Source organism: Myodes glareolus, chromosome 13 (genome assembly GCF_982192425.1).
Source record: "Myodes glareolus chromosome 13, mMyoGla1.1, whole genome shotgun sequence".
In the NCBI taxonomy this organism is placed as follows: domain Eukaryota; kingdom Metazoa; phylum Chordata; class Mammalia; order Rodentia; family Cricetidae; genus Myodes; species Myodes glareolus.
The window spans coordinates 8,146,583-8,173,774 of NC_142038.1; the positions used below are offsets into that span (position 1 = coordinate 8,146,583).

At 39.4% G+C, this 27,192-nt stretch overlaps 1 protein-coding gene across 7 annotated transcripts in view; it reads left to right on the plus strand.

Annotated features, from left to right (window-relative positions):
- Positions 1-27,192, plus strand: part of Atp9b (ATPase phospholipid transporting 9B) — a 218,779-nt gene that overhangs the window by 68,973 nt on the left and 122,614 nt on the right. For 6 of the 7 annotated variants that reach the window (XM_085676363.2, XM_085676368.2, XM_085676362.2 and 3 more), the window contains exons 9-10: positions 4,778-4,858; positions 26,540-26,615. In XM_085676363.2, the coding sequence (XP_085532489.1) occupies positions 4,778-4,858; positions 26,540-26,615 (157 nt within the window). The remainder of the gene's footprint in view (positions 1-4,777; positions 4,859-26,539; positions 26,616-27,192) is intronic. The other variant, XM_085676367.2, reaches the window with a different exon arrangement.

Genomic DNA, 27,192 nt, shown 5'->3' on the forward strand with positions numbered 1-27,192 from the left:
GTCCATTCCTTCAGAAAAAGAGATCAGGGTAAATTTTCCCGACTTTAACATTAATATGTCCATTGAAAATGTCCCAACTAATAAAATGGAAGAAGCTCCCTCACCGTTTACCCTCAGCACTGGCTGCTATTGACATACCACATACATCCTCCTGGACAGACACATTGAGGAGAGTATGCCATATATACTGTTTGCCAAAAGGATGTTTAAGAATTTGTCCTGGGTCATTTTTTAATGTAAGTTTCCACAAGCGTTTCTGCTGTTTCTTAGTCTGTTTTTGAGCTGGAGTTCACTGTGTCGCCTAGGCTGGCCTTAAACTTGAAACTCTTACCCTTGCTCCCCAAGTACTAGGATTATGAATATGTGCCACCATGCCTGATACATTTTATGCTTTACATAGATTTTCATAAAGAAATTTAGTTAGGCCTATAATGTCAGCCATTTGGAGACTAAGGAAACAGCATCACAAATTCAGGTACCATCTCAGCTACAAAGTGAGCGTAAAGCCAGCTAGAATACTTAATGTGAAACCTATTTCAGAATAAAGAGTAAAAGAGACCTGGGGATATGGCTCAGTGTTAGACTACTTCAAGTACCTACCAAGCACCCTAGGTGCCTGGTTTCTGTCAATTCCCAGTACTTTCAATGAAAATGTTTGTTCATATGTTTAATTTGTTTTATGGCCTACCAGTATCTTCAAGTATATTTTTAAATGAATACAGCTCTTAATTTTAAACTTAGACTATTTGCACTATTATGGTTTACATGATTTTGAAGTAATTTCTTCTATACTCATACTAAACAGGTTATCTGTGAGTGTTTGTATTAAAAATCATAGCTCTCACCTCAAAGGTAATAAGAGATAATTTTTTTTTTCTGGAGCAGAAATTAAGTGACTATGGCATAGAAACTAAATTCTGTGTTCTAACAGTTTCACGAATTTTTAGAAACTTTTCCATTTTCGTATGTGTGTGTTTGGTGGACTTGTGTGCCGCAGTGCACATGTGGAGGTCAGAAGACCGTGGGAGTAGTTCTCTCCTTCTACCACACAGGTTCCAGGAACCACACTGAGGTCATTAAGAAAGCCCGTTTCCCACTCAGGCATCTTACTGACCCTCATGAAGGCGTTTCTTTTTCTTTTCTTTTCTCTTATTTTTATCTTTTGGTCATAATTAGCATTTGATCTGGTGTAAACTCATGGTCCATTTGTGCATTTCCAAATGCACCAATTTACCAGTGATCGTAAGATGTTAACAGGTCAGTGTTAGGCAGGCAGTGAATGGGTATAAGGGGGGTTAAAGTTAACTCAAGATAACCTGAAGCATTACTTGAGAAACTCCATACTCAATATGTTCTAATCAGTCAGTCTTATCAGCATTAATTTCAGGTGAATTTCTGAATGAGAAATCCAAATCAAACAAACAACCAAACCCTGCTAGCCATCTGCACTGGTACTATTCCATGAACAAACTATCTCTTTTCCCCCAATCTTAAAATTACCCTCAATTGGTTATATGATCTCCAGTCCTCTTTCACAAGCAGGTGTGCCTGTTCTTTAGGCCTTGGCTACAAATGAGATATTTTTATCTCTGTTTTTACTGCTGTCTTCATAATGTCTATTGCTGTGTAAATGTGTTAGGTTTTGTTTGGGTCAACACTAGCATGTTTTACCGAACATTAACTGGTTTCCTTTTGGGCCCTAATGCTGCTTTCCTGACAGCTCTGATTTGTCATTTTAATCATTCAAGTGCCTGTCAGTAGGTGGAGTCAAAGGGGTCATTAGCATTGAAAGTGCTGCTGTTGCTGAAATCTTCAGAGGAAGAAGCCCATCACATAGTTGGGTGCTATAGAGTACAGGCCAAAAAGCTCCTTCCCACTCCCACTTTAGCCAGGGCAGTCCTTCCTTTCCTGTTTTTCTCAGGCCTTTTCCATGTTAGACCTCCTTTTCAGTGTTTTACATTTTTATTTCTTATGTTGCAAAATAACGTTGTATTATTATCTTAATAATGTGGGACAACTGTCTTCTTATTTTCTTTCATACTTTGTTAAAACGAATAAATTTGGACAAGTAAGATGGCTAGCAAGAGTGTTTGTCATCAAGTTTGCTGACCTGAAGTCAATCCCCTGTAGTCCACATGGGGGAAAGAGAGAATTGACTCCCTCCTAGGAGTTCTCTGACCTCTACACTTGTTCTGTGGCCTGTGTATCCTGGCATACGCACAATAAAGAGATGTAAAATGAAAACATAAAAGCAAATAAAATTTCCTTGGGAAGGTACTTAAAATCCTGTGTTGGGGTGAGAGTTACTCCTTCTTGGGATCAGTAACACATGATCCCTTGTGTTACTGGTTTACCATTATGTCTGGAGAAAACTAAAAAGGATGTTCTGAAACTATTTGAAGTGGGTGATGACTCCACTCTCTGTTTTCCCCTTGAACAGCCTTCAAGAATGGCACCTGCAGTAGGCAGCTGGCCAGTATCCACACTACTTGATAGCTGTGTGATAGATTTGGCTTTAAGAGTAACAGAAAAGGAAGTGCAGAATAAAACCTTGTCAGAAAAAATTTGAAAGAAAACTGAAACTTAACTAAACAAGAATATGCTGTTTGTGATTCAACTCCAGCAGTCTTGGAAGAGCAAATGAGCAGTTGGGGAGGTCAGAGTAGCGCTGGAGGACAGCAGAAGAGAGCAGGAGAGGAGGGTCATTGTCAGACTGAGGGCTCACAGCCTGGGCTGCAAGTCAGGTCCTGCCACTTGTCCTTTATAAAGCAGTTTAAAAGAGCCAGGTTAAAAATGGAAAACAGAAAAGGGAGATTTATTCAATGTAGCCACATTGGACAGAAGAATGGCGTACCCAGGAAACCCCTCAAGTCCATGTTTGAGCTCTGAAGTGAGATCAAAGGACACACACATCTAAGCAGTTCTGGTGAAGGTATGGTCCAGCCTACCGCTGTTGATCACTGACCGGGTTTTGATGGGTCACACCCTGTAAGGTGGTCTGACAAGATGATAAAACCATTTGAAGACTCTTTCTAGGAGACAAGTTCCCCATCTGGCTGACACCCTTTCCTTCTCCCAACATGAGATTCTGGGGAAAATCTCCATTTCTTTGGTGTCTGTTGTTTCTAGATACTAGAGATACAAGTATCTCTTTCAAATGACTTCTTTTCCACCAGGCCCTGCAGGGGGTGTAGCAGGGTAAAGGTGGAAATGGAGCTAGAGAAATGTAGAGGAGAATACAGGTGTGTTGCAGGATGTGGAGTTGAAGGTAGGCTGAATTGGAGAATGGATGTGGAGGTGTAGGAACTAGAAGTAGAGGAGAATGGAAATGGGAGGTGGAGGAGGAGGGTGGGAGTACAGTGGGTACTTGAAGGTCATGGGAGTGTTGTGTATCTTGATTGTGATGCTGAAAATATGTGTATATGTATATCAAATTTAATTTTGTATTTTAATTATGTGTAGAATATAATATAAATTATGTGCTATTAAATAATAAAAAATTTAGTATACTATTTTCTGTCTGTAACTTTGAACGACTTCTATTTTTATCACCATAGGAAGTCATGCTTTATTCAATATTTGGAGGATCTTCTCTCCCTTTTTATTAATGAAAATATGTATGTTATTTTATATTTAAAGTATTGTGGTATATATTTTATATAATGCAGTATTTAGAGATGGTATATATTTCACACAGTGTTACTTTCAAATTTTATGTCTGATATGATTTGATAGGATGTATGAGTAACTATTGTGAAATAATTGTATAATTAATTAAGACATTTTAATATTTTATTTGGTGGTTAACTAACAAGAATATTTCTTAGAAAAGAACTGACCTTCCTATCCATAGATCATCATAAAGCTGGACTCACTATTCTTCATAGGAAAGAAAGCTCTGATTTCACTGTAGCCAGGCTTTTCAGTTTGTCATCATTTTATAGCTTACAGTGCCATAGCTATTACTTGTTTGAACTCTGTGTCTGTGAGTGATGGATTTGGAGATACTTTGTGTCACACCACCAGTAATGTCCTCCCAGCTCCTGACAGTGTGGTGCAGGGTAGGTGAACCTGCTTGTGCTAGAGCCCCTCCCCATGTGATCAAAGAGTGGTCACTGGGGACGGTGTTCCCGTGACCAAGGCTGCTCTGCTGCTCTCTGGTCCCAGATGTAGTTCCACTTGCTGCTACCGAGTTGGCAGAGCACTTTCCAGACACTGTAGACATTTGGGAAATATGCTTCTGGCTTTTGTGATCAAGCAAATTTATTAACAACCATGAGGCCCCAGCAATTTTCAATAAATCATGACTTGCTGATTTATTTCAAAAGATCCATATAGCAGTAAACAATACCATTTACATTTAATTAGTTTTATTGAACAAGAGGCAATTTTATTTGTAATGAAACACATGTTATGATTAAGGATGTATTTTAATGACCTTTAAGTAATGCGAACAAATGTTGCCCTTGACCTAATAGTGGAGGCTTTCCTACATTATTGAAAACTTCAGAATGATTTTTAAATTATCATGAAACGCTTCGAATGACACTCTCATTATTGTGCCATTATTCAGTCATTTGATGTCTAATATACTAAATGAAACGCATGCTTGTAAATGTTGATGTGTGCCTGGAAATGAGGGCTGTTGCTAGCTTGTTCATTATGTCCCTATATCAAAAGGTGCTGTGTGGTATGGAAGTTTCATGTGTTGAAAATTTCTACGACCCTGTTTGATGAATCATAAGATTTATGTTCATTTTTATTTTTTATATTCCAGGACCTTTTTTCTATCAGCGCCTATGTTTATGCTCAGAAGCCACAACTGGATATTCATAGTTTTGAAGGAACATTTACCAGGGTAAGTTAAATATTTGGCTGCTATACAGATTTTCAACATTACTGTAAGCTAATGGCAGTGCACCTTTGTTTAGAGAGAATAATTCAGTCTAGCATAGATTAATACAAAAGTTCTAAGCATGAAATAAAAGCTGTAAAATGCATAAGTTCTTAGAGGTATGTCCTTTGCGCCATCTCCTTCTGGAATACATTCGGTGCAGGCTTCCTTGTTTTTAGCACATGTTCAGCCTATAAGATCCGGTTCCCACAGGATAAGAGTCAGAAAAATAGTACAGTGTAGCTAATTCAGTCTTGACTTCAGATAATAGTTGATGACCAATGTGCCCAGCACTTCTAGCTTCTTATTTCCCTGGAGGAATGTACATTCATTTATACAGTTCCTTACTTCTGTGATGCTTGTTATTATAGAGACGTGCTAAAGCATGAAGCCCCATTTCTCTCATACCTATTGGAAATAGAACAACTGAATACTTGTTTTAACAGCTTATAATAGTTAACGTATTTCTTAATAAGGGTCTTTATTATAAGACTTTTTTATATTGGAACGTGGACATGTTTGTTAGTCATCATACACGGTTTAGCTCGTGATCATTATCACTTGCAAAACTATTTGCAGATGCTAAGTGATTGACAGTTAATATACAAGTTGTGGGGATGCTAGTTAAGGACACCTATGAGGCATTCAGAGTCCACGGGGAAGATGGAGATCATTTTGTAGCTGCTTATTTACATGTGTGCTATATAACTACATGCCAGAATGTACATTAAAGCATGTGCACATGATGCTCTGTGGTATTTCTGTGCAAAAATTTTAACATATAAACAGGTGTCTCTCAATATAAAAATAAATCCAACCTTTATTATGAATCTTTTTTTTTTTTCCTTCAAGACAGGGTTTCTCTGTAGCTTTGGAGTCTGTCCTGGAACTCCTTCTGTGAGCAGACTGGTCTTGAACTTGAACTCACAGAGATCCAATGTCTCTGCCTCTTGAGGGCTGGGATTAAAGGCGTGTACCACCACAGCCCAGCTACAAATCTTAAATATTATTGGCATTCTGCTTTTTCTTCACTTTTTAAATATTGTCAATATTTGCTAGACAGATCTTTGCAGACCTGAAGGTTAAAGAGTCAGAGCAGGCTGTCCAGAGCCTGGAGGGCACATGTGCCATTGTGGGTGGGGATGCTAGACTGGAAACCTAGTCAGTCATGCTGGAGGAAGCTGCGTGTCAGCTTAGGGGAAAGTGGCAGTGTTGGTGAGTTGAAGAGAGGCTGCTTTAGACTTCCTGTCACCTCAGGATGGCTATGGCCACCCAAAGCTATGTTCTGACAGACCTCCAACAACACCTGACAATAGTGGGAGTAGGTAGAGTCCACTCCTTTTTATTCATGGATAAACTTGGGTTTGATAATTTCTCATATTTCTCTCTCCGAAAATGGGGTAAAATCCAAAATAGCAGAGTTCATGCCAGGCTGGTTTCGGTGTTGGGGGAAGAAAAAGGTCACCCTTGGACATTGATGTTAGAAAGATTTTGCTCTCTGAAGAGTAGGTAGGATCACATGTCCTCTGTATGGATTTGGTTAGGGTAGCCCTCCAATCCCCAAGGGACTTTTGGAAAATATCACGAATGACTGCTTGGGAAACTTGTGAGGCAAAAGTGACCTCCTTAAAGGTATGTGTATCTAGGAAGCGTAGTGAGGAAGGGAAACAGCACTGGAGCACACAGGAGAGCCAGCCCAGATGCCTTGTGTGAACTGAGAGCGGACCCCAGTTCCCATCATGAGAATAGAATCCCCTCTGTGTATCTGGTTCAAGAAAACAACACTTTGTTATGAACAGAAAGTATCTATGTACTGCATATAAAAGAATAAATGGGAAGATGGGGGAAGCAAAACTTTTCATTTAATAGAAATCCTCCAAAAAGAAACAAAGAAAAACGCCAAGGCAGAGGAACACTTGAACAGCTCTTGCTCCTGTCATTCAGTGGCTTGTCTGTCTCTTCTATGCTAGGAGCTGCTTGAGGAAAACCCAGCAAGGGTCCTCAGACTTTCTTGGCAGTTATAGTACAAGGTACCTGGTTATGTCAAAAAGGATCTCTTATACTAAATGTATTCAATAGGATACAATTCAGGCCCTGGTATATATTTTGTAAATGAACTTCTATATATTTATTTATAACTGCAGTATAGATTTAGAAATAAATAAAAATCAGACTACCACAATAGCTTCAGGCTTTGGAACCTAAATTTAGAGACTTCTTAATAACTTATGTACAAATGTAAATGATCTATATGCCAATTCCAAGGAGTTGTCAGACTGTACACAGTTAGATCCCAATATATAGTGTCTCTTAGAAAACACATTAAAACCACTTATAGTTTAAAAGTAAGAAGATTGGAAACTATGCCTTAGGGTGCCGCTAAGTAAAACTCAAGTGCTTATAGCAGTATCACAAGAAGCTGGGTTCAGGGGATAATGAGGAAAGTGTTAATTTATTGTCAGGACATAAAATCATAAGCATTTATGTCCCTAATAACAGCTTTGAAATGCATGAAGCCAACTCTTAGGACTGCAAGAGAAACAGATTCTTAATGGTAGTTAGAAATTTCAATGCCCTCTTATGAATTAATTGAACAGGTATAAAAAATCTGTAGGAACATAATAGCTTTGAAGATTATCTTTGAAGTTGATTAAACTGACAGCTATAGAAGATATCATTCAGCAGTAGAATGGAAAATATACTTATGGGTATGTGGGAAATAAATTTATCAAAATAGGTCAAACAAATCTTAGTGTACTTTTAAAAAAATCCATTCGTGTTCTCTAACCACAGTGTAGTTAAATTAGGAAGAAATAACAAATATTTCTTGAAGTTTCTAAAACTTCAATAATAATAATACATCTTTAATGACTTATAAATTGAAGAATTGATTAAAAGAGAAATTAAAAATTGTTCCAGTATTGGAAGAAAGCATTTATGATCATGAACTGTCTCAAGAGTTTTAACTGTGACCCAAACTCTAGAATTGTTTTGAAAAGTTGATACATTTGGGTGAATGAAAATAAGAGTTTGCATATCAGAAATAAGCAGAAACATGTCAAAGCTATATGAGTTATGAGAAAATATATGTAGCTTACATCGTGGCTATATGGCTAACCTGCATTAGGAAAGTACTCTTAGAAATTGATCCAGAAAAGAATGTTATTCTTATACATGTTACATAACGAGTGAAACTTAAGGACATTATTTCAAGTAAACTAACTTATCCTGAAAGAACAAATATTCTATGATTATGCTTGTAAGAGGTGAGGAATCAGATTCCTAGAAAGTGGATGGTAGCTACTGGGGCCTTTGGAATAACAGAGATGATATTTAACAGGGACAGAATTTCAGCTTTATAAAATAAGATGGTTAGTGGGGATGATCATGCAGCATGATAAATGGGTTTAATGCTGTGCAAGTAAGCTTGGTTAGGTCAGCAGATTTTTTTTAAATACTTTTTTTATTGATATTTATTGAGCTCTACATTTTTCTCTGATCCTCTCCCTGCCTCTCTCCTTCTCCCTTCAATCCTCCCCCAAGGTCCCCATGCTCCCAATTTACTCAGGAAATCTTGTCTTTTTCTACTTTCTACTTCCCATGTAGATTAGATCTATGTAAGTCTCTCCTAGAGTCCGTATTGTGTCTAAGTTCTCTGGGATTGTGGTTTGTGGGCTGGCTTTCTTTGCTTTATGTTTAAAAACCACCTATGAGTGAGTACATGTGATAATTGTCTTTTTGTGTCTGGGTTACCTCACTCAATGTTTTCTAGCTCCATCCATTTTCCTGCAAAATTCAAGCTGTCATTATTTTTTTCTGCTGTGTAGTACTCCATTGTGTAAATGTACCACATTTTCCTTATCCATTCTTCAGCTGAGGGGCATTTAGGTTGTTTCCAGGTTCTGGCTATGACAAACAAAGCTGCTGTGAACACAGTTGAGCACATGTCCTTGTGGCATGATTGGGCATCCTTTGGATATATACCCAAAAGTGGTATTACTGGCTCTTGAGGAAGGTTGTTTCCTAATTTTCTGAGAATCACCACACTGACATCCAAAGTGGTTGTACTAGCTTGCATTCCCACCAGCAATGCAGGAGTGTTCCCTTTTCCCCACAACCTCTCCAGCATAAGTTGTCATCAGTGTTTTTGATCTTGACTATTCTTACAGGTGTAAGAAGGTCAGCAGATTTTATATTGTGTGTATTCACCTCACATTAAAAAATGTCTGTGAAACCAAAACACTGAAGGATGCAGCGAGGACAACTGAAGAAATAAGCGCAGAATAGAATGAAATTCAGACATTGCTGAACATTTTTTTTTTTTAGTAATTTTACTAAATTATAAAAAGTTTCCATTTACGCCCCTCCTCCCAACGCCCTCCCACTCCCCCCCTCCCTCTCCTCCTCCCTCTTTGTCCCCAAGGGAAGTCAGGGTCTCCTGCCCTGTGGGAAGTCCAAGTTCCTCCCCCCTCACTCCAGGTCCAGGAAGGTGAGCATCCAAACAGACTGGGATCCCAAAAATCCAGTATATGCAGAGGAAACCAGTCCCAGTGTCATTGTCAATGGCTTCTCGGAAAGACTGCAGGCCAGCCACATTCAGAAAATCCGGCCACATTCAGAGAATCTGGTTGGATCACATGCTCGTTCAGTCACGGTCCATCTGGCCTTGGTAAACTCTCATTAGATCCGACCCCTTGTATCAGTGGGTGATAGTATCCCTCGCAGTCCTTCGTCATTTTCTTCCTCCTTTTGCTCCTCGTTTGGATCTTGGGGGGCTCAGTTCGGTGCTCCAACGCGGGCCTCCATCTGTATCGTCATCCAACGCCAGATGAGGGATCTATGGTGATAAGCAAAATATTCATCAGTATGGTCACGGGCCAAGGCCGGTTCAGGCACCCCCTCCTCTGTCCAGAGAACAATCTGGGGATCTCTCCTTGGACCTGGGATCCCATATATAATCAAGTTTCCTGTAAACTCTAATATGACTCCCTTAGTTGAAATATATTCTTCCCTGATCCCACATTCATCCTTCCTCCCTTCCCCCCATCCCGGTCAACCGAGCTTTCTCCATTCCTCCCCTACTCCCTTCTCTCTAACCCTCTCCCCTTCCATCAACCCTCCCACCCCACCCCCATGCACCCAAGGTTACCTGGGACTCTTGACTATTTCCTACCTCCTGGCGGATAGGTAAATAATCTTCATCAGGTTCGTCTTCTTATTTAGCTTCTCTAGGATCACGAATAATAGGCTCAAAGACCTTTAATTATGGTTAGAATCCACTTATGAGTGAATACATACCGTGTTCCTCTTTTTGGGTCTGGCTTACCTCACTCAGTAAAGCGTTTTCTATGTCCATCCATTTGCATGCAAAATTCAAGATGTCAGTGTTTTTTACCGCTGAATAAAACTCTAATGTGTATATGTTCCACACCTTTTTTAACCATTCTTCTATTGAGGGGCACCTAGGCTGTTTCCAGGTTCTGGCTATTACAAATAGTGCTGCTATGAACATAGTTGAACAAACGCTTTTGTAGTATGTTTGGGCATCTCTAGGGTATATTCCCAAGAGAGGAATTGCTGGGTCCTGAGGGAGGTTGACTCCCAGTTTCCTGAGAAACCGCCACACTGATTTCCAAAGTGGCTGCACAAGTTTGCATTCCCACCAACAATGGATGAGTGTTCCCCTCATTCCACATCCCCTCCAGCATAGGCTATCATTGGTGTTTTAGCTATTCTGACAGGTGTAAGATGGTATCTCAAAGTGGTTTTGATTTGCATTTCCCTGATCGCTAAGGAGGTTGAGCATGACCTTAAGTGTCTTCTGGCCATTCGAAGTTCATCTGTTGTGAATTCTCTGTTCAGATCAGTACCCCATTTTTTAATTGGGTTAATTAGAGTTTTAGTGTCTAGTTTCTTGAGTTCTTTGTATATTCTGGAGATCAGACCTTTGTCTGATGAGGGGTTGGTGAAGATCTTCTCCCAGTCAGAAGGCAGCCTTTTTGTCTTACTGACAGTGTCCTTTGCTTTACAGAAGCTTCTCAGTTTCAGCAGGTCCCATTTATTCATTGTTTCTCTTATTGTCTGTGCTGCTGGGGTCCTACTTAGGAAGTGGCCTCCTGTGCCTATATCTTGTAGACTACTTCCCACTTTCTCTTCTATCAGGTTCAAAGTGGACAGATTGATGTTGATGTCTTTAATCCATTTGGACTTGATTTTTGTGCATGGTGATAGATATGGATCTACTTTCATTTTTTTACAGATTGACATCCAGTTATGCCAGCACCATTTGTTAAAGACGCTTTCCTTCTTCCATTGTATACCTTTAGCTCCCTTGTCAAAAATTAGGTGTTCGTAGGTTTGAGGGTTAGTATCTGGGTCTTCTATTCGATTCCATAGGTCGACTTCTCTGTTCTTATGCCAATACCAAGCTGTTTTCAATACTGTAGCTCTGTAATAGAGTTTGAAGTCAGGGATAGTAATGCCTCCAGAAGTTCCTTTATTGTATAAGATTGTTTTGGCTATCCTGGGTTTTTTGTTTTTCCATATAAACTTGATTATTGTTCTCTCAAGGTCTGTGAAGAAGTTTGATGGGATTTTGATGGGGATTGCATTGAATCTGTAGATTGCTTTTGGTAGAATTGCCATTTTTACTATGTTGATTCTCCCAATCCAAGAGCAGGGGAGGTCTTTCCATTTTCTGGTATCCTCCTCACTTTCTCTTTTCAAAGGCTTAAAGTTCTTGTCAAATAGGTCTTTCACATCCTTGGTTAGAGTAACCCCAAGATATTTTATGGTGTTTGTGGCTATCGTGAAAGGTGATGTTTCTCTGATTTCCCTCTCCGTTTCTTTATCCTTTGTGTATAGAAGTGCCACTGATTTTTTTGGAGTTGATCTTGTATCCTGCCACGTTGCTAAAGGTGTTTATCAGCTGTAGGAGTTCTTTGGTAGAGTTTTTGGGGTCGCTTATGTACACTATCATATCGTCTGCAAATAACGAAAGTTTCACTTCATCCTTTCCAATTCGAATCCCCTTGATCCCCTTATGTTGTCTTATTGCTATTGCTAGAACTTCAAGCACTATATTGAAGAGGTATGGAGAGAGTGGACAGCCTTGTCGTGTTCCTGATTTTAGTGGAAAGGCTTTGAGTTTCTCTCCATTCAATTTGATGTTAGCTGTCGGCTTGCTGTATATTGCTTTTATTATATTTAGGTATGATCCTTGTATCCCCAGTCTCTCCAACACCTTTATCATAAAAGGGTGTTGAATTTTGTCAAACGCTTTTTCAGCATCCAATGAAATGATCATATGATTTTTTTCTTTCCGTTTATTTATATGATGGATTACATTGATAGATTTGTGTATGTTGAACCATCCCTGCATCTCTGGGATGAAGCCTACTTGATCATAATGGATGATTTTTCTAATGTGTTCTTGGATTCGGTTTGCCAGTATTTTATTGAGAATTTTCGCATCGATGTTCATGAGTGAGATTGGCCTGTAATTCTCTTTCTTGGTTGTGTCTTTGTGTGGTTTTGGTATTAGGGTGACTGTAGCTTCATAAAAGGAGTTTGGCAGTGACTTTTCTTTTTCTATATTGTGGAATACATTAAGGAGTATAGGTATTAGCTCTTCCTGGAAGTTCTGGTAGAATTCTGCATTGAAACCATCTGGTCCTGGGCTTTTTTTGGTAGGGAGATTTTTGATAACAGCTTCTAGTTCTTCACGACTAACAGGTCTATTTAGATTGTTCACCTGGTCTTGGTTCAACTTTGGTATATGGTACTTATCTAAAAAAATGTCCATTTCTTTTACATTTTCCAACTTTGTGGCATATAAACTTTCGTAGTAAGATCTAATGATTCTCTGTATTTCCTCTGTGTCTGTGGTTATGTCCCCCTTTTCATTTCTGATCCTATTAATTTGCAAGTTCTCTCTCTGCCGTTTGATTAGTTTGGATAGGGGTTTGTCAATCTTGTTAATTTTCTCCAAGAACCAGCTTTTTGCTTCATTGATTCTTTGAATTGTTTTCTGTGTTTCTATTTTGTTGATTTCAGCCCTCAGTTTGATTATTTCCAGTCTTCTACTCCTCCTGGGTAAATCAGCTTCTTTTTTTTCTAGAGCTTTCAAGTGTGTGGTTAAGTCTCCAATGTGTGCTTTCTCTGTTTTCTTTAGGTGGGCACTTAGTGCTATGAACTTTCCTCTTAGCACTGCTTTCATTGTATCCCATAGGTTTGAATACGTTGTGTCTTTGTTTTCATTATATTCAAGGAAGACTTTAATTTCTTTCTTTATTTCTTCCTTGACCCAGGGGTGATTTAGTAGTTGACTGTTCAACTTCCATGAGTTTGTTGGCTTCATGGGGGTACCATTGTTGTTGAATTCTAATTTTAATCCATGGTGATCTGACAAGACACAGGTGGTCACTAATATTTTTTTGTATCTGTGGAAGTTTGGTTTGTTACCAAGTATGTGGTCAATTTTCGAGAAGGTTCCATGAGCTGCAGAGAAGAAGGTATACTCTTTCCTATTTGGGTGGAGTGTTCTATAGATGTCTGTTAAGTCCATTTGATTCAGTACCTCCAGTAAATCTCTTATTTCTCTGTTAGGTTTCTGTCTGATTGACCTGTCCATTGGTGAGAGAGGAGTGTTGAAGTCTCCTACTATTAGTGTGTGTGGTTTGATGACTGCCTTGAGTTCTAGAAGAGTTTCTTTTACATATGTGGGTGCCTTTATATTAGGGGCATAGATATTCAAGATTGAGACTTCTTCCTGATGAATTGTTCCTGTTATGAGTATGAAATGTCCATCTCCATCTCTTCTGATTGATTTTAGTTTGAAATCGATTTTGTTAGATATTAGAATGGCCACACCCGCTTGTTTCTTAGGTCCATTTGCTTGGAAAACCTTTTCCCAACCCTTTACTCTGAGTAGGTGTCTGTCTTTGTGGTTGAGGTGTGTTTCTTGTAGACAGCAGAATGTTGGATCCTGTTTCCGTATCCAATCTCTAAGTCTGTGCCTCTTTATAGGTGAGTTGAGACCATTGATATTAAGTGATATTAATGACCAGTGATCGATGACTCCGGTCATTTTTTTGGGTAGTAGCGTGTATGTGTTTTCCTTCTTTGAGTTGTGCTTGTGGAGGGTCGCTAGATGTCTGAGTTAATGTAGGCAGTGTTGGGAATGTTGGATTCCTTGGGTTGTGATTTTCCTTCTAGTATTCTCTGTAAGGCTGGATTAGTAGCTACGTATTGTTTAAATTTGTTTTTATCCTGGAATATTTTGTTTTCTCCGTTGATAGTGAACAATAGCTTGGCTGGGTAAAGTAGTCTGGGTTTGCATCCATTGTCTCTTAGTTTCTGCAGTACCTCTATCCAGGACCTTCTGGCTTTCATGGTTTCCATAGAGAAGTCTGGTGTAAGTCTGATAGGTTTACCTTTATAAGTTACTTGACCTTTTTCCTTTGCAGCTTTCAATATCCTTTCTTTAGTCTGAATGCTTTGTGTTTTGATTATTATATGACGAGGGGATGTTTTTTTCTGATCCAGTCTATTCGGTGTTCTGTATGCTTCTTGAACCTTCATAGGAATATCGTTCTTTAGGATGGGAAAGTTTTCTTCTATAATTTTGTTGAGTATATTTTCTGGACCTTTGAAATGCAATTCTTCTCCTTCTTCTACTCCTATTATTCTTAGATTTGGTTTTTTTATTGTGTCCCACAGTTCCTGAATGTTTTGTGATGAGAATTTGTTGGATTTGCTGTTTTCTTTGAACAGAGTGTTTAATTTCTCTATGGTGTCCTCAGAGTCTGAGATTCTTTCTTCTATCTCTTGTATTCTGTTGGTTAAGCTTGTTTCTGAAGTCTCTGTTCGTTTACCCAGATTTTCCATAGCCAGCCGGCCCTCGGTTTGTGATTTCTTCATTGACTCCATTTCAGTTTTCAAATCTTGAACTGTTTCTATTACCTGTTTGATTGTTTTTTCTTGGTTTCCCAGAATTTCATTTACGGATTTACTCATTTCTTCAAACTTTTTGGTATATTTCTCTTCCATTTCTTTACTCATTTCCTCAATCTTTTTGTTATACTTATCTTCCATTTCTTTACGGCTGATTTTCACCTCCTGTTTAAGTTCCTCTATTATTTTCATAAAGAAGCGCTTAGAGTCAATTTCTTCTATTTCTTCTGGCGTAGGGTGTTCAATTCTTCTAGTTTCGAGCTCCCTGGATTCTGGCGATGTCATGTTGCCTTTCAGGTTGTTGGAGGAATTCTTGCATTGGCGCCTGCCCATCTCCTCCACTCTGGATGAAACTCCTCAGCACTTTCTGGATAGAACTCCTCAGCACTCTCTGGGTAGGACTTCACAGCACTCTCTGGATAGAGCTCCTCAGCCCTCTCTGGGAAGAACTGCTCAGCAGGGCAACAGGGCTAGCTGGTCTTCCCAGGACTCAGGAGACAAAGGGCCCGCAGCAGTGGGGGGAGGGGAGGGGTCCCTTGGAACACCAAAGACCCTGCTGCAGATGCTGGGGGGGGGCTGTGCTCTCTTCCTGGGCAGTGGTGAGCACCCACTCACCTCTCTGGGAAGAACTGCTCAGCAGGGCAACAGGGCTAGCTGGTCTTCCCAGGACTCAGGAGACAAAGGGCCCCCAGCAGTGGGGGGAGGGGAGGGGTCCCTTGGAACACCGAAGACCCTGCAGCAGAAGCTGAGGGGGGGAGGGCTGTGCTCCCTTCCCGGACAGGCAGGCAGGCTGCCCAGGCTAGCACCCACTCACCTCTCTGGGAAGAACTGCTCAGCCCATTGCTGAACATTTGCAGGGGAATGCCACCAGCTGTGTTTGCAGGAGCATCTCTCCTGAGGAAGCTCATGAGGCTGCTGTGTCTGTGGTTCTGAGGTTGCTGATTGTGTACTCCAGCGTGAGCTCCACAGAGCGTCCTGCTCCTCAGAGGAATGTGGATGTCCTTCAGCAGGTGTTGAAAGCTCCCCCTCACTTTATACCTCAATTCTCATAGAGTCCCTTACTTACTCTGAGTGTGTCCTTTCCTCTTGTTTGTTTTTGTCTTCTGATGGTCTACGTTCAGAAGGAAGGTTAAGCCCATCAGGCAACCTTCCTAAAATCCGAGTCAGAATTTGCCTTCTCCTCATCCAGATTCCCACAGCAGGTCTCATCTCTTGCTCTTACTGCTTCCAACCAAGTTTGCCTCAGGTCAGATTTGTTGATCTTGGGCTGTGTCCACTATCTCAGTAGCTGTTCAATGGCAGAAGCTGGCTTTAGGTGTCACCGTGAGGCCTTTGGCATGGTGCATCCCCGCTATGACGTTCATGGGAATAGGATGAATTTATTTCTAGCCGTTAGGTCGTCACAAGAGGGTGGAGGAGCAGGCGCAGTGTCTGATTTTGTGGAGCCATTTTTGTTTTGGTTTGAATGCAGTGTGTCTCACATGGGCTCATGTGTTAGGAGACTTGTGCCCAGCTGGTGGCTCTGTTTTGGGAGGTTGTAGAAGCTTTGGAACCTGAGGCCTACTTGCCAGACAAAGAGCCATTGGGCTATTGGGCCAGGATGTGTGAGTATAGACTGCCCAGCTGTAGCCCTCGTCTCTCATTTTCTTTGTTGCCTGACTGTGTTACCAGGTTCCTCATGCCCCTGCTGCCATGCCTTCCCCTGTTGTATCTTGTTCCCATTCAAACCGTGAGCCTCAGTTAGTGCTTTTCCTTTAAGTTACTTCTTTGTAGGTTTTCATCCATAGTAACAAGAAAGGTAGCCAGTGCAGCTCTCTTTAAAGGTCTTGACAGTGTTGCTGTCTGGAGACAATTTCTGTTGAGAGAAGCTTGGCAAACAGTCTTCTCTTTTCTTCTCAGGATTGATAAAGAAGATATTGTGGACACTGAGACATCTCTTTTATACATTTATCCCACAGGAAACCTAAATTCAGGATTGTGTAATATTTGTGCCAAACTTAAACATGCATCCATATATTTTGTTGTGTTTGTGTTTGTGTTTTTAGCTAGAGTTTCTGTATAGCAATTACTGACCTGGAACTCCCAGAGATCCGCATGCCCCTGCCTCCCGAGTGCTGGCATTAAAGGAATGCATTACTACACTTTACCTCTTACTGTTACTTCTAGATAACTTAAAATAACTGGTTCTGTTTAAGTGCTGTGTGATAGCTGTTCTGTTGTATTAGTTTGGGAATTAGAATAAGGAAGAAAAGTCTAACATGTTCAGTGAAGATATACCAATTTTAGGGCCAACTATATAGGTGAGACAAGTTGAATAAAACTGGAGATGCCCACAGGCTGCTGCAGAGACTGAAAATGTGTTAGTTAGGAGCAGGTGGTAGCATGGTGTCCTTACTCCTCTCATTTGTGTGGGCTTACCAAAATATGCAGAGCATGGGAAAATTAGGTTTTACTTTGTGGAACTTTCTAGATTATTTATTTCTATTTATTTCTTAGAGATTCTTCATCTGCAGAACCTCAGAATATAGAGAGTCAGCTTTATGTGCCATGGTGCATATTCACAGTTCGAAGCTAGGCTTTCTGTTCCCCAGATACCGTTTGAATTTAATGACAATGCCTTGTTTGTACTGACCTCCTTCATTGCTCTCTGTTGAGCATTTTCTGTGTCTTCTTCAAGGCTCCGTTACTTAAAAGAAAAGGTTTAATGTATGAGTTTCTGTAGTTTTCATGTACTTCTATAGCTTGCTACAATTCAAAAACTAGACCAGGGAAGCTGCAGTATGTTGGCAACACATTATTTCCTTGGTAGTTCATATTGCACGTGTTTCTGTTTATACATTTTTATATATACACACATTCTCAACTTGGCACAAGCTAGAGTCATCTGAGAAAAGGTTACCCCAATTGAGAAAATGCCCCCATCTGTTTGGCCTAGGGGCATTTTCTTGATTGTTAATTGATGTGGAAGGGTCCAGGCATTTGTGTGCAGTGCAGGTGATACTGGATTGTCTTAAGAAAACAGGCTAAGCAGGAAATGAGGTACAAACTGATAAGCAGTTTACTCCATGACCTCTGCTTTGGTTTCTGCCTGCAGGTTCCTGCCCTGTTTGAAGTACTGCCTTGGCTTCATCAGCTGACTGGGATCAGGAAGTGTTAGCCACATAAACTCTTCCCCAAGTTACTTTTGGTAGTGTGCTTTTGTTGCAGCAATAGAAACTCTAAGAAGGTGTCCCTGAGTTCCTGTGCTGGAGACTCGATCCTCAGCATAGCTGTACTGGTTCGTGGAACCTTTAAGAGGTGCTTAAGTCACTATGCTTTGTGATACATGATTGGTGCTATTGTAGAAATGGTATAATTGTCATAGGAGTGTGTTATTGATCAAAGGACGGGTTCAGCTTTCCTTTTTCCTCCCCATCATATGCATTGTAACCTTGCCACTCAAAACTTCTTGGCATAATACATGCAGCCTGAAGGGCCTTACACCTGATTTCATACTTTTCCGCCTCCATGAACCACAGATATACTTGTATTATTTATGTGTTCCTAGTCTGTGAGATTCTGTTATAACAGCAGAAATCAGACCAAGACATGGAGATCTGAGCAGCATTTTCCCCTCTGATGTGATTTGTAGTATCCTAACTTGTCAGGTTTCTGGGTCTGATGAATGCCACCTCTTCCTTTGTTATGCTTTTCAGAATTTTCAGAAACACTAATTAGAAAACACATAGGTTCTTTAAAATGTATGTTCTTTGCATTATGGATGCATAAAGGCAGGTTTTGAGAGAAACTCTGCAAACCCATATATATATATATATATATACACATGCACACACATATCCATGTAGACATACACACACACACACACACACACACACACACAAACATATATACTTATACTTAGGCCAATGAGAAGGGGAATAGGAAAATGGGTGCGGGCCCAGGTCTAGAAGAGGTCTATGTGTGCCTGCTCTGTTGTTATTCAGTGTGAGGTTGATGGAGGAGGAAGCTTTTTATATGAGGGTCATTCCCATCTCTCATAACACAGCAGAATTACTGTTTGTCTTAGTTTTACATTGTGTACACATTTCTGCTCCTTTAGAGAGTTAATACTACCAGAGCCATCTAAAATGTTAACATCTAAGCCTTGTCTGTGATTTATTAAAACAAAGAAATATTTTTGGGAGGTGAGTGAGCACTATGGGCAATACTGCATATCCAGAGTTTCATTTCAGAGGGACATAGCAGGAAAGGGACTATCCTATATTATACAGAGTTGCACATGCTGCCCGCTGTGGATGCTCATGGAGGTAGATTCCAAGGTAGCCCCCAAACATGCAGAAAGGCAACACAGCTCCTTCAGGCTCTGCTTGAACTTGACGTACCTTTACTTGTGTCTATTAAGGTCGTATCTAAGGAGCACACTTCAGGTAAATGGCCTTTTTGTACCCACATTTGACATTTTTAGCCAGTTTGTTTTTCTCTGTTAAATATATCAGTCTAGAATTTTAGATTAATAAAGTATGAAAATAATTTTGCATGTACTTTTCAAGTATAAATAAAGAAAATGACATTTAGTACCTTTTTAATTAGAAATTTAAATTCAATTTAATTTTAGAAAAGTATTAGTTGTTTTGTTTACCAATTACCACATTGTTTTAAAGTGGTAATCCTGTATACTTTTTAGTATAGTACAGTAAAGAAGCTACCCCTGTTGGGGGTCAGTTTGGAAACTGTATTAGGAATTGGAGTACATCACTCTGAAGTTGCTGTGGTGGTACATACATTGTGCATTTTGTTGCCCCTGGTGACTCTAACACAGTCAAGCACATTGTGAGTGAGTCTGTGTCTGCCACCCTCCTACATCTTGGGGCAACCTGGCTGTATAGTGTACTGGAAGTCACCACCCTACATCTTGGGGCAACCTGGCTGCACAGTGTGCTGGAATTCCCCCTCTTACATCTTGGGATAATCTGGCTGCACAGTGTGCATCAAGTCTGAAAGAGATATAAAAAGACAGTAGGCAGAGTTAGAGAGAAGCCATGTAGCCACCTCCAGAGACAGATGCCCCAGAACTTAGCCTGTAGAACACAAGCCTCATGGTAAAATATAAAATAATAGAAATGGGTTAATTTAAGATGTAAGAGCTAGATAGCAATACGCTTAAGCTATTGGCCAAACAGTATTGCAAATAATATAGTTTCTGAGTGATTATTTTGTGGTCTGGGAAGCTGGGAGCAAACTAACAGCTTCCCTCAACAGTTACCCTCCTACATCTTGGGCCACTGAAAGTGGTCTCTGCCTTTTCGCTAGATGCTAACTTTTCCTTTTATTTAAGACATAAGCCGTACCTTGGAAAGACAGGGTCAAAAGTGGGCCAATACTTTTTGTTATCCATTACCAACATACTCCCATGTACCCTTGCTCTGAGTTTTCTACCCTGTTTTTTTTTTGTAGAAGCCACAACACTTCTTTATTTGTGCCTCTTCCTGTCAGAACATTGGACAGCTCCCTGCCTGGGTTTAGAATAGTTGATATTGTTCCTTCAAAGTGCATTCTTTTTTTTTCAAACTACATAATCCTAAGGAAAAAGAAACCAAACATAAAAGTGGTTTTCAAGTTCCTTTTTGTCATCCCAATCTTTATTATTTATGCATGAGACTGGTAAAGAACTTTAGAATGATTTTTATGATATGTATTTGATATACTTAATACTTACAGACTGTAACTCGCATGACAGAAATGAAGGAAAACCATGAAAAGATAACATGTTATAGGAAATGGGAAAACAGTCTACATTGCTAAAATTAAATTGTATAAAATTTATTTCCACTTCAGATAATTGTAAAGACTGTTACCTGCTTTTACTCCTCTCTGTCTCTGAGAGTTTGACATAAAGGGAAAATAGTAAGCCAATTGGTAAACATGTGTGAATAATCTCTAACACTTTTTATTAAGGAAACCTGAGGAAGAGGTTTGTGTTGTGTTGTTAATTTGGTTTTATTAAAACAGATTCTTGTTGTAACCCTTCCTGGCTATATATTTTTGCTGTCTAGACTAGGCCCTACCCCCAGTTTTGGGAGTTTGTTACCTGTGCTTTCTGATGGCTGAACTTCAGTCCACCACTGTGCCTTTAGAAAGCGCTTTAAAGGAATATGTGCATTTGTGCTCACTGGGTAAATAAAGGACATGCTAAAGGGAAGGTTGTCCACACCCTTCCTGGTGTGCCTGCAGGGCTTGCACAGACCAGTTACCATTCACAAAAGACAGCCCTGCTTCTTCTCTTGAGGCACGAGGCTTCACCTACTCATGGCACTCTGTAGGATAGCTTAGCATAGTGGTTGGCATGGCCTTGTGTGCTGCCAAGGTTGTGGGCTCTTGGTGCCTGTAGAAGGTAGAGAGTTCCTCTTTAATTTTCAGTTATTAATGTATTGGATAAGTTTGTTACTGTTCCATGTGTAGAGGGCAAACGTTAACCCTATAGTTGTTTATGTTATGATCTTTAGGTGACAATGATATAAATTGTTAGGGTATAATAGAAATGTGTAGTTACGTAGTAATTTTATAAAATGATAAGTGTGCAGATCAAAAAGTATCTGCATCCCATTGCTGAAACTCTTAGACAAATATAGAATTGAAGGCTATACCATATTGGCTGTATTTAGTAAATAAAGCAAAGAGCATCTGGATCTATCTCTCCAACAGTATTTATCAGAACCATACTCTCTAAGTGATTCAGAAGTTGTCATTTCATTTCAGCCACAATGTCAAACAAAAAGCAATGTGGTCCATCAAAATGACCTGTGTTTTCTAAAAGTTGATTCTTTTGTTCTATTAAACCATTAAATAAAGTAAACCCAATTTTCCTTAGATCACCATTATCTGTTTATCTTGAAGAGTGATTCACTTCTGAACTGGAGAAAAAACAGTGTATTCTTGGCATTGTCTATAGAAGACAGTGTTGGGAAATAGAAAGTAGGTTACTTTAATGTCTGTGTGTTTTAAAAGACTAGTGATGATGTGGGAGTTCCTGTGAAGAACCCCAGTAAACATTTCATCACCCTCATTATATCAAAGTAAATTGATAAAAGTATAAGCATGCTTATAACTCTGTCATCCTTAAATTTTGGCTCTAAGTTTTCCCTTGCACACCTGAACATTTATATTGTGCTGAATTAAGCCTCTGGTTTTCCACATAGAAGTGTTAGCTGATCTACAGTTACTCTACAGGTCTTTGGTAGAGCAATTGTCTACATGTGTGAGATTCCTGTATTTATGAGTAGTGTAACCAGAGCAGACATGAATTAACCTTTGTTCTGTGTTTTTCGGAGAGTTCTTTTTAAGCATCAATGCCTCCCCTCCACACACATGAAGATACACGTAGTTTTAAAACATGCCTATGTTTTAAACTCTTACTGATATGATAGCCTTTACAGTCACAAAACCCAAAACCCAGGGCCTGACTAGGGTTAGGGTGCTCTCTTCTGTCGGTACTGGAGAGGAATGCAGTGGTCACACAGTTCTAAAACTGTGTTCCTGAGCAGTTGCAGGAAGGCAGAGGTTTCATAATTACTGATTTTGCTGTAGGCACCTATAGGACAAGCAAAACCTTTTACTTTGTAAATGTTGGCATTATTGGTAATATTTTGAAGTAGAAATATGAGTTTAGGTTCTCTGCCTTGTCTTTAATCAGACAATTTTGTGTCAAATATATTTATTCATTACCTAGAAAGATGGCCTGGTCAATTAACGGAAAAGGCACACCCATAGGTCAAAACTCTATCTTCTCCCCATATTTCTTTGTTATTTTGGTATGTGTCTTGATAGCAGATTATCAAGTTATAATAAAGATCTTGTGAAAGTTGATGTTTTAGGGAGAAATTCTAACAGTCGACACAATGTGAGCTGTTTTTGCCCTGTGCAGACATTGGGGCCATTTGCTTCACCATGTCACTATCAGATTCAGATCTTTGGGCGCCTATGATCCTATACTCCAGCAAGGCTCCCACAATCACAGTATGGATAGTAGCTGTTCATTAGGGTAATGTTGTACTGAGGCTGCTTGTTCGTTTCCCAGCTGCTCGGCAGCTCAGATCCAAAATAATCACACAGAAACTATATTATTTAAATCACTGTTTAGCCCATTAGCTTTAGCTTCTTATTGGCTAACTCTTATATTTTAATTCAACCAATTTCTATTAATCTATATGTCGCCACGACCCTGTGGCCCACTTACAAAGGTTCTGGCATCTATCTCTAGCCGGGCTACATGGCTTTTCTCCTAGCTATGCCCTCTTCCTTCCAGCATTCAGTTTAGTTTTTCTTGCTTAGCTAAGTTCTCCCCGGCAATAGGTCCAAAGCAGTTTCTTTAATCATTAATGGTATTTACAGCATACAGAGGGGAATCCCACATCACCTCCTTTTTTCTGTTTAAATAAAAAGGAAGGTTTTAACTTTAACATAGTAAAATTACATAAAACAGTTATCAAGCAAGAATTGCAGTTATATTTATATTTATTTTATATCTATTTTATCTTTTATCATAACTAAGGAAAACTATAATTATCAATTCTTTAACTCCATCGAAAACTCCAGAAGGATATAATTTACCTAAGTAAACAATAAGTTCATTGTAAGCAACTTTCAAAACTCTAGAATTGACAGAGACATCTCACTACCTGGACATTCACCCAAAGTTCTTCTGTACCATTGGGGCATCCATCTTCAGTCTACAGACCCATAGTATCCAGCAGACATTTCCGTGAAGCAGGACATCTCAAAGACAGTTCCACCTATATTGGCAGTTTGTCAGTCTCTTTCTTCTGTGCCCTGAAGAATGTCTTGCAGACTATTTCACGAAGCAGGAACCCCGAAGGACCATCTCACCTTAGGCGAGTTCAACAGTTCTTTCTCTGCATGTCCTACATGTCCTGTTCATCAAGCATTTCAGATGAGCAGTTTCTTTACCCAAATGGCTAGCCAACTCCATAAGGAGCCTCTTTGATGTCCATCATCCTCTTGATGTAGACTGGTGCTGCCAGGAGCAGATGTGTCTCATTGTCATGAAAAGTCCTAAGTTCTTAAAACATTTAAATACCTTTTTCTGAAGGTCTCTGAACGACTTCAAGAATACCTATCTATCTGAAATACATCTCTGTTACATCTAGAAAACCTAATTAACATTACTACAAATTTTCCTGTTATAGATGATTATCTATTAAATTAAATTTCTTAATTATACATTACATTTTTTTAAATGTGCTGAACAAACATAGTACCTTAATCAAGATCAGAAATTCACATACATATAACAAAATAGACCTTAAATTTGTATCAATAAGCCAAGATCCATGCCAATGCAATTTTCTATGGCATATCCCCCTTTCAATGTAAACAAACATTTATAAATCATATTTGGGAATATGGGCATAGTTCTCTCCAAACTGCTTCCTGCTTTTTCTTAGCTGAAGTAATTTTTGGGGGTGTTCAGTGACCTTTCAGGGCATCTTGAGCCATCAAACCATATTAGTCTGGAATGATTCCACAGGTTCTCATCCTCTGTGGAAACAAAAGAAGAACCTCTTTTCCAAAACAATATATCCTTAGACCCAGTTTTGTAAGTCATGATATCTCTATAATTTATATGCTGGTTTAGCTTAGTAGCCCATACAATGAAATGTCTCTCTGTACTTAGCTCCTTCACAGTCAAACAATTCAAAGAAAACACAATAATATACATAATCCAGACTCTCTGGGAATTTTTCGTTTTTACATGGCTTATTTGTTTTTACTATATTACTTTTTCATATTTATTTTATTATCTCTACTCCTTTAATCTATGACTGTCTGTACCCTGTCCCTTTAAAGACTTTGTTTTATTTTTTAAAAAAACATATGTTTTCTTCTCTTTCTCAAGCCTACATACATTTATCCAACACTGTGACCCATTTAAAGGTCTTTTCCATCTGGATTTGTCTTTATTGTATATCTGTAATTATTTTCTGATCAGAAGCGCTTCTTAAAATGCTAAGTCCTTCTTATGAACTTAATCTGTGCCGTTGCTAGGGGAAATATGGCACTGCCTGCTTTCTCTGCCCAGCCCAAAATGATGTAAGTGGTCCGTTCACACGGCCTCTGAGCTGTGCACACCGCCCCAGTTCCCAGTTCCAGACCCCATATGCAGCGGGTCTATGTTGAGCCATTAAGCAGTTTGTGACACGCAGCTTACAAACCCCATTTAATTGCTCAGCCTCCTGATATGCTGGTGACAGGGCCCAGAAAGCTGCCGTTTCAAAGAGTACAGCTTTTTGTTCTGCTCCGCTGAATCAGGAAAACCTCTCCTAAAGGAGCCATGCCTCTGATTGCTTCTAGCAAACAGTGCCCACCCAAGAAAATGCTGCTACCAAACTATTCTTAACTCTCTTCTTTTGTGTCTATAATTACTTTTTAAGCTTTTTCAGGTTTTATATGGATTTAGTCTACCACGTTGACGAGCCAATTTGTTGGAAAGGCTGCTTGTTTGTTTCCCGGCCACCCGACTCAGCCCAAAAATAACCACACAGAAACTATATTAGTTAAATCACTGCTTGGCCCATTAGCTCTAGTTTTTTATTTGCTAACTTTCATCTCAATTTAACTATCTCCATTAATCTGTGCATCACTACGAGGTCATGGCCTACCAGCAAAGTTTCAGTGCATCCGTCTCTGGCAGTGGCTCCATGGCTTTGCTCTGACTTCACCTGCTTTTTCCCAGCATTCAGCCTAGTTTTCCCCACCTAGCTAAATTCTGCCCTGTCCAAAGCAGTTTTTTTATTCATTAATAGTATTCACAGCCTTCAGAGGAGAAACCCACAGCAGGGTGACATTCTCAACTTTAGATTTTATCTCTGAACATCAGCATGAAACATGTACATGTAAAACTAAACTGAATGTCTTACTACGTATTGTGAACGTCAGCATGAAACTTGTCCATGTAAAAGTAGACTGTATGTGCTGCTACATGTCGTGGATACCAGCATGAAACGTGCATATAAAACTAAACTGTTTGTGCTACTACATATCATAGTATTGCTATTTGGGTGCATTTGGTGTTCACATGTATATTAGCAACAAACAGCTTGTATTTAAGTTCTGCTTAATGAAAAATATCTCACATTGTATTTAAAAAGGGGGCTTTGAGAGGCGACCTCTTCTTCCTGTGTGTGTTATTACTAATAGTCATAGAAGCATTTTTTGCTCTTCATGAATATATTTATCTTTTAAAGAATAACCCTTGTCTTTGACAGAAATTAGGAGAGGAAATTCTTCCATGCTTATGAAATTGTTTATTCATGGTTATGTCTGTGCTAATATTAATTTTTAAACTTTCCAGGAAAAGTGAATCTCAGATTAGGAGTATTGTTTGTACCATCCATTTTAAAAAATATTTTATCCTATTTTCTACAAATAATCAGCATACCATAAGTGCACCTATGAAAATTTAAAATTATTTATTATAAATGTAAGCACTGAAGTGTTTATGCATAGATAAATCAAATTGTAATTTCAGGTTTTTATATTTCCCTTGAAACTTATATTTGTAGTTAGTTGGGTTTAGAAGATGGGCATGCTTCTTTTCTAACACTGCAGATACCTGAAATGTGAATAGAACATTGCTAATTTTCCAGTTTTGTTTTGTTTTTTTTCCCTGAACAGGAAGACAGTGACCCTCCCATTCATGAAAGTCTCAGTATAGAAAACACATTGTGGGCAAGCACCATTGTTGCATCAGGTAAGGGGGAAGTTTGCATCGATCTCACAGACAGAATGTTAGTGTTGTCCAGGCATTCTAAAACAGCTTTCTTAAACTTCCCTGTGGGATTTAAGAACTGGAGGTTGAGAAACCAGGAGATAGAGTTGGGAGTCTGTGGAGAGGCTTGGGTAACTATTTCCTCATGTCAGAACAAGGCCAGAAGCATGAGTGTGGTCTGTCCACTGTGGTAGAGCAAGGGCCATTTCTCTATGTTGGACATGTGTTACTTGATGCTCACCAGTGTGCTTTGATGAGCGCTGTCACAGGAGGGCTGGGAGACTATTAATAACTTTTGATGATTCTTTCTCACTTTTTGTCCAGTTGACAAAACCTAGAAGAGACTGATTGGGTAATATAGGAGAGTGAAGGGTTAGATGAAGCCATAGAGGTCAGAAGAGATAGGACTAACCAGGGCTTTGGAAGCAGGGAAGGTCTGAATGTTGTTTGGGAGAGATTGGAAGACTGTGGAATACTGGTAGTTAGAGAGGAGGTTACTTAAGTAGACAGTTTTGCAAATGAATTTCTGTGGGTGTGTTGGAAATGCAAAGTTTTACCA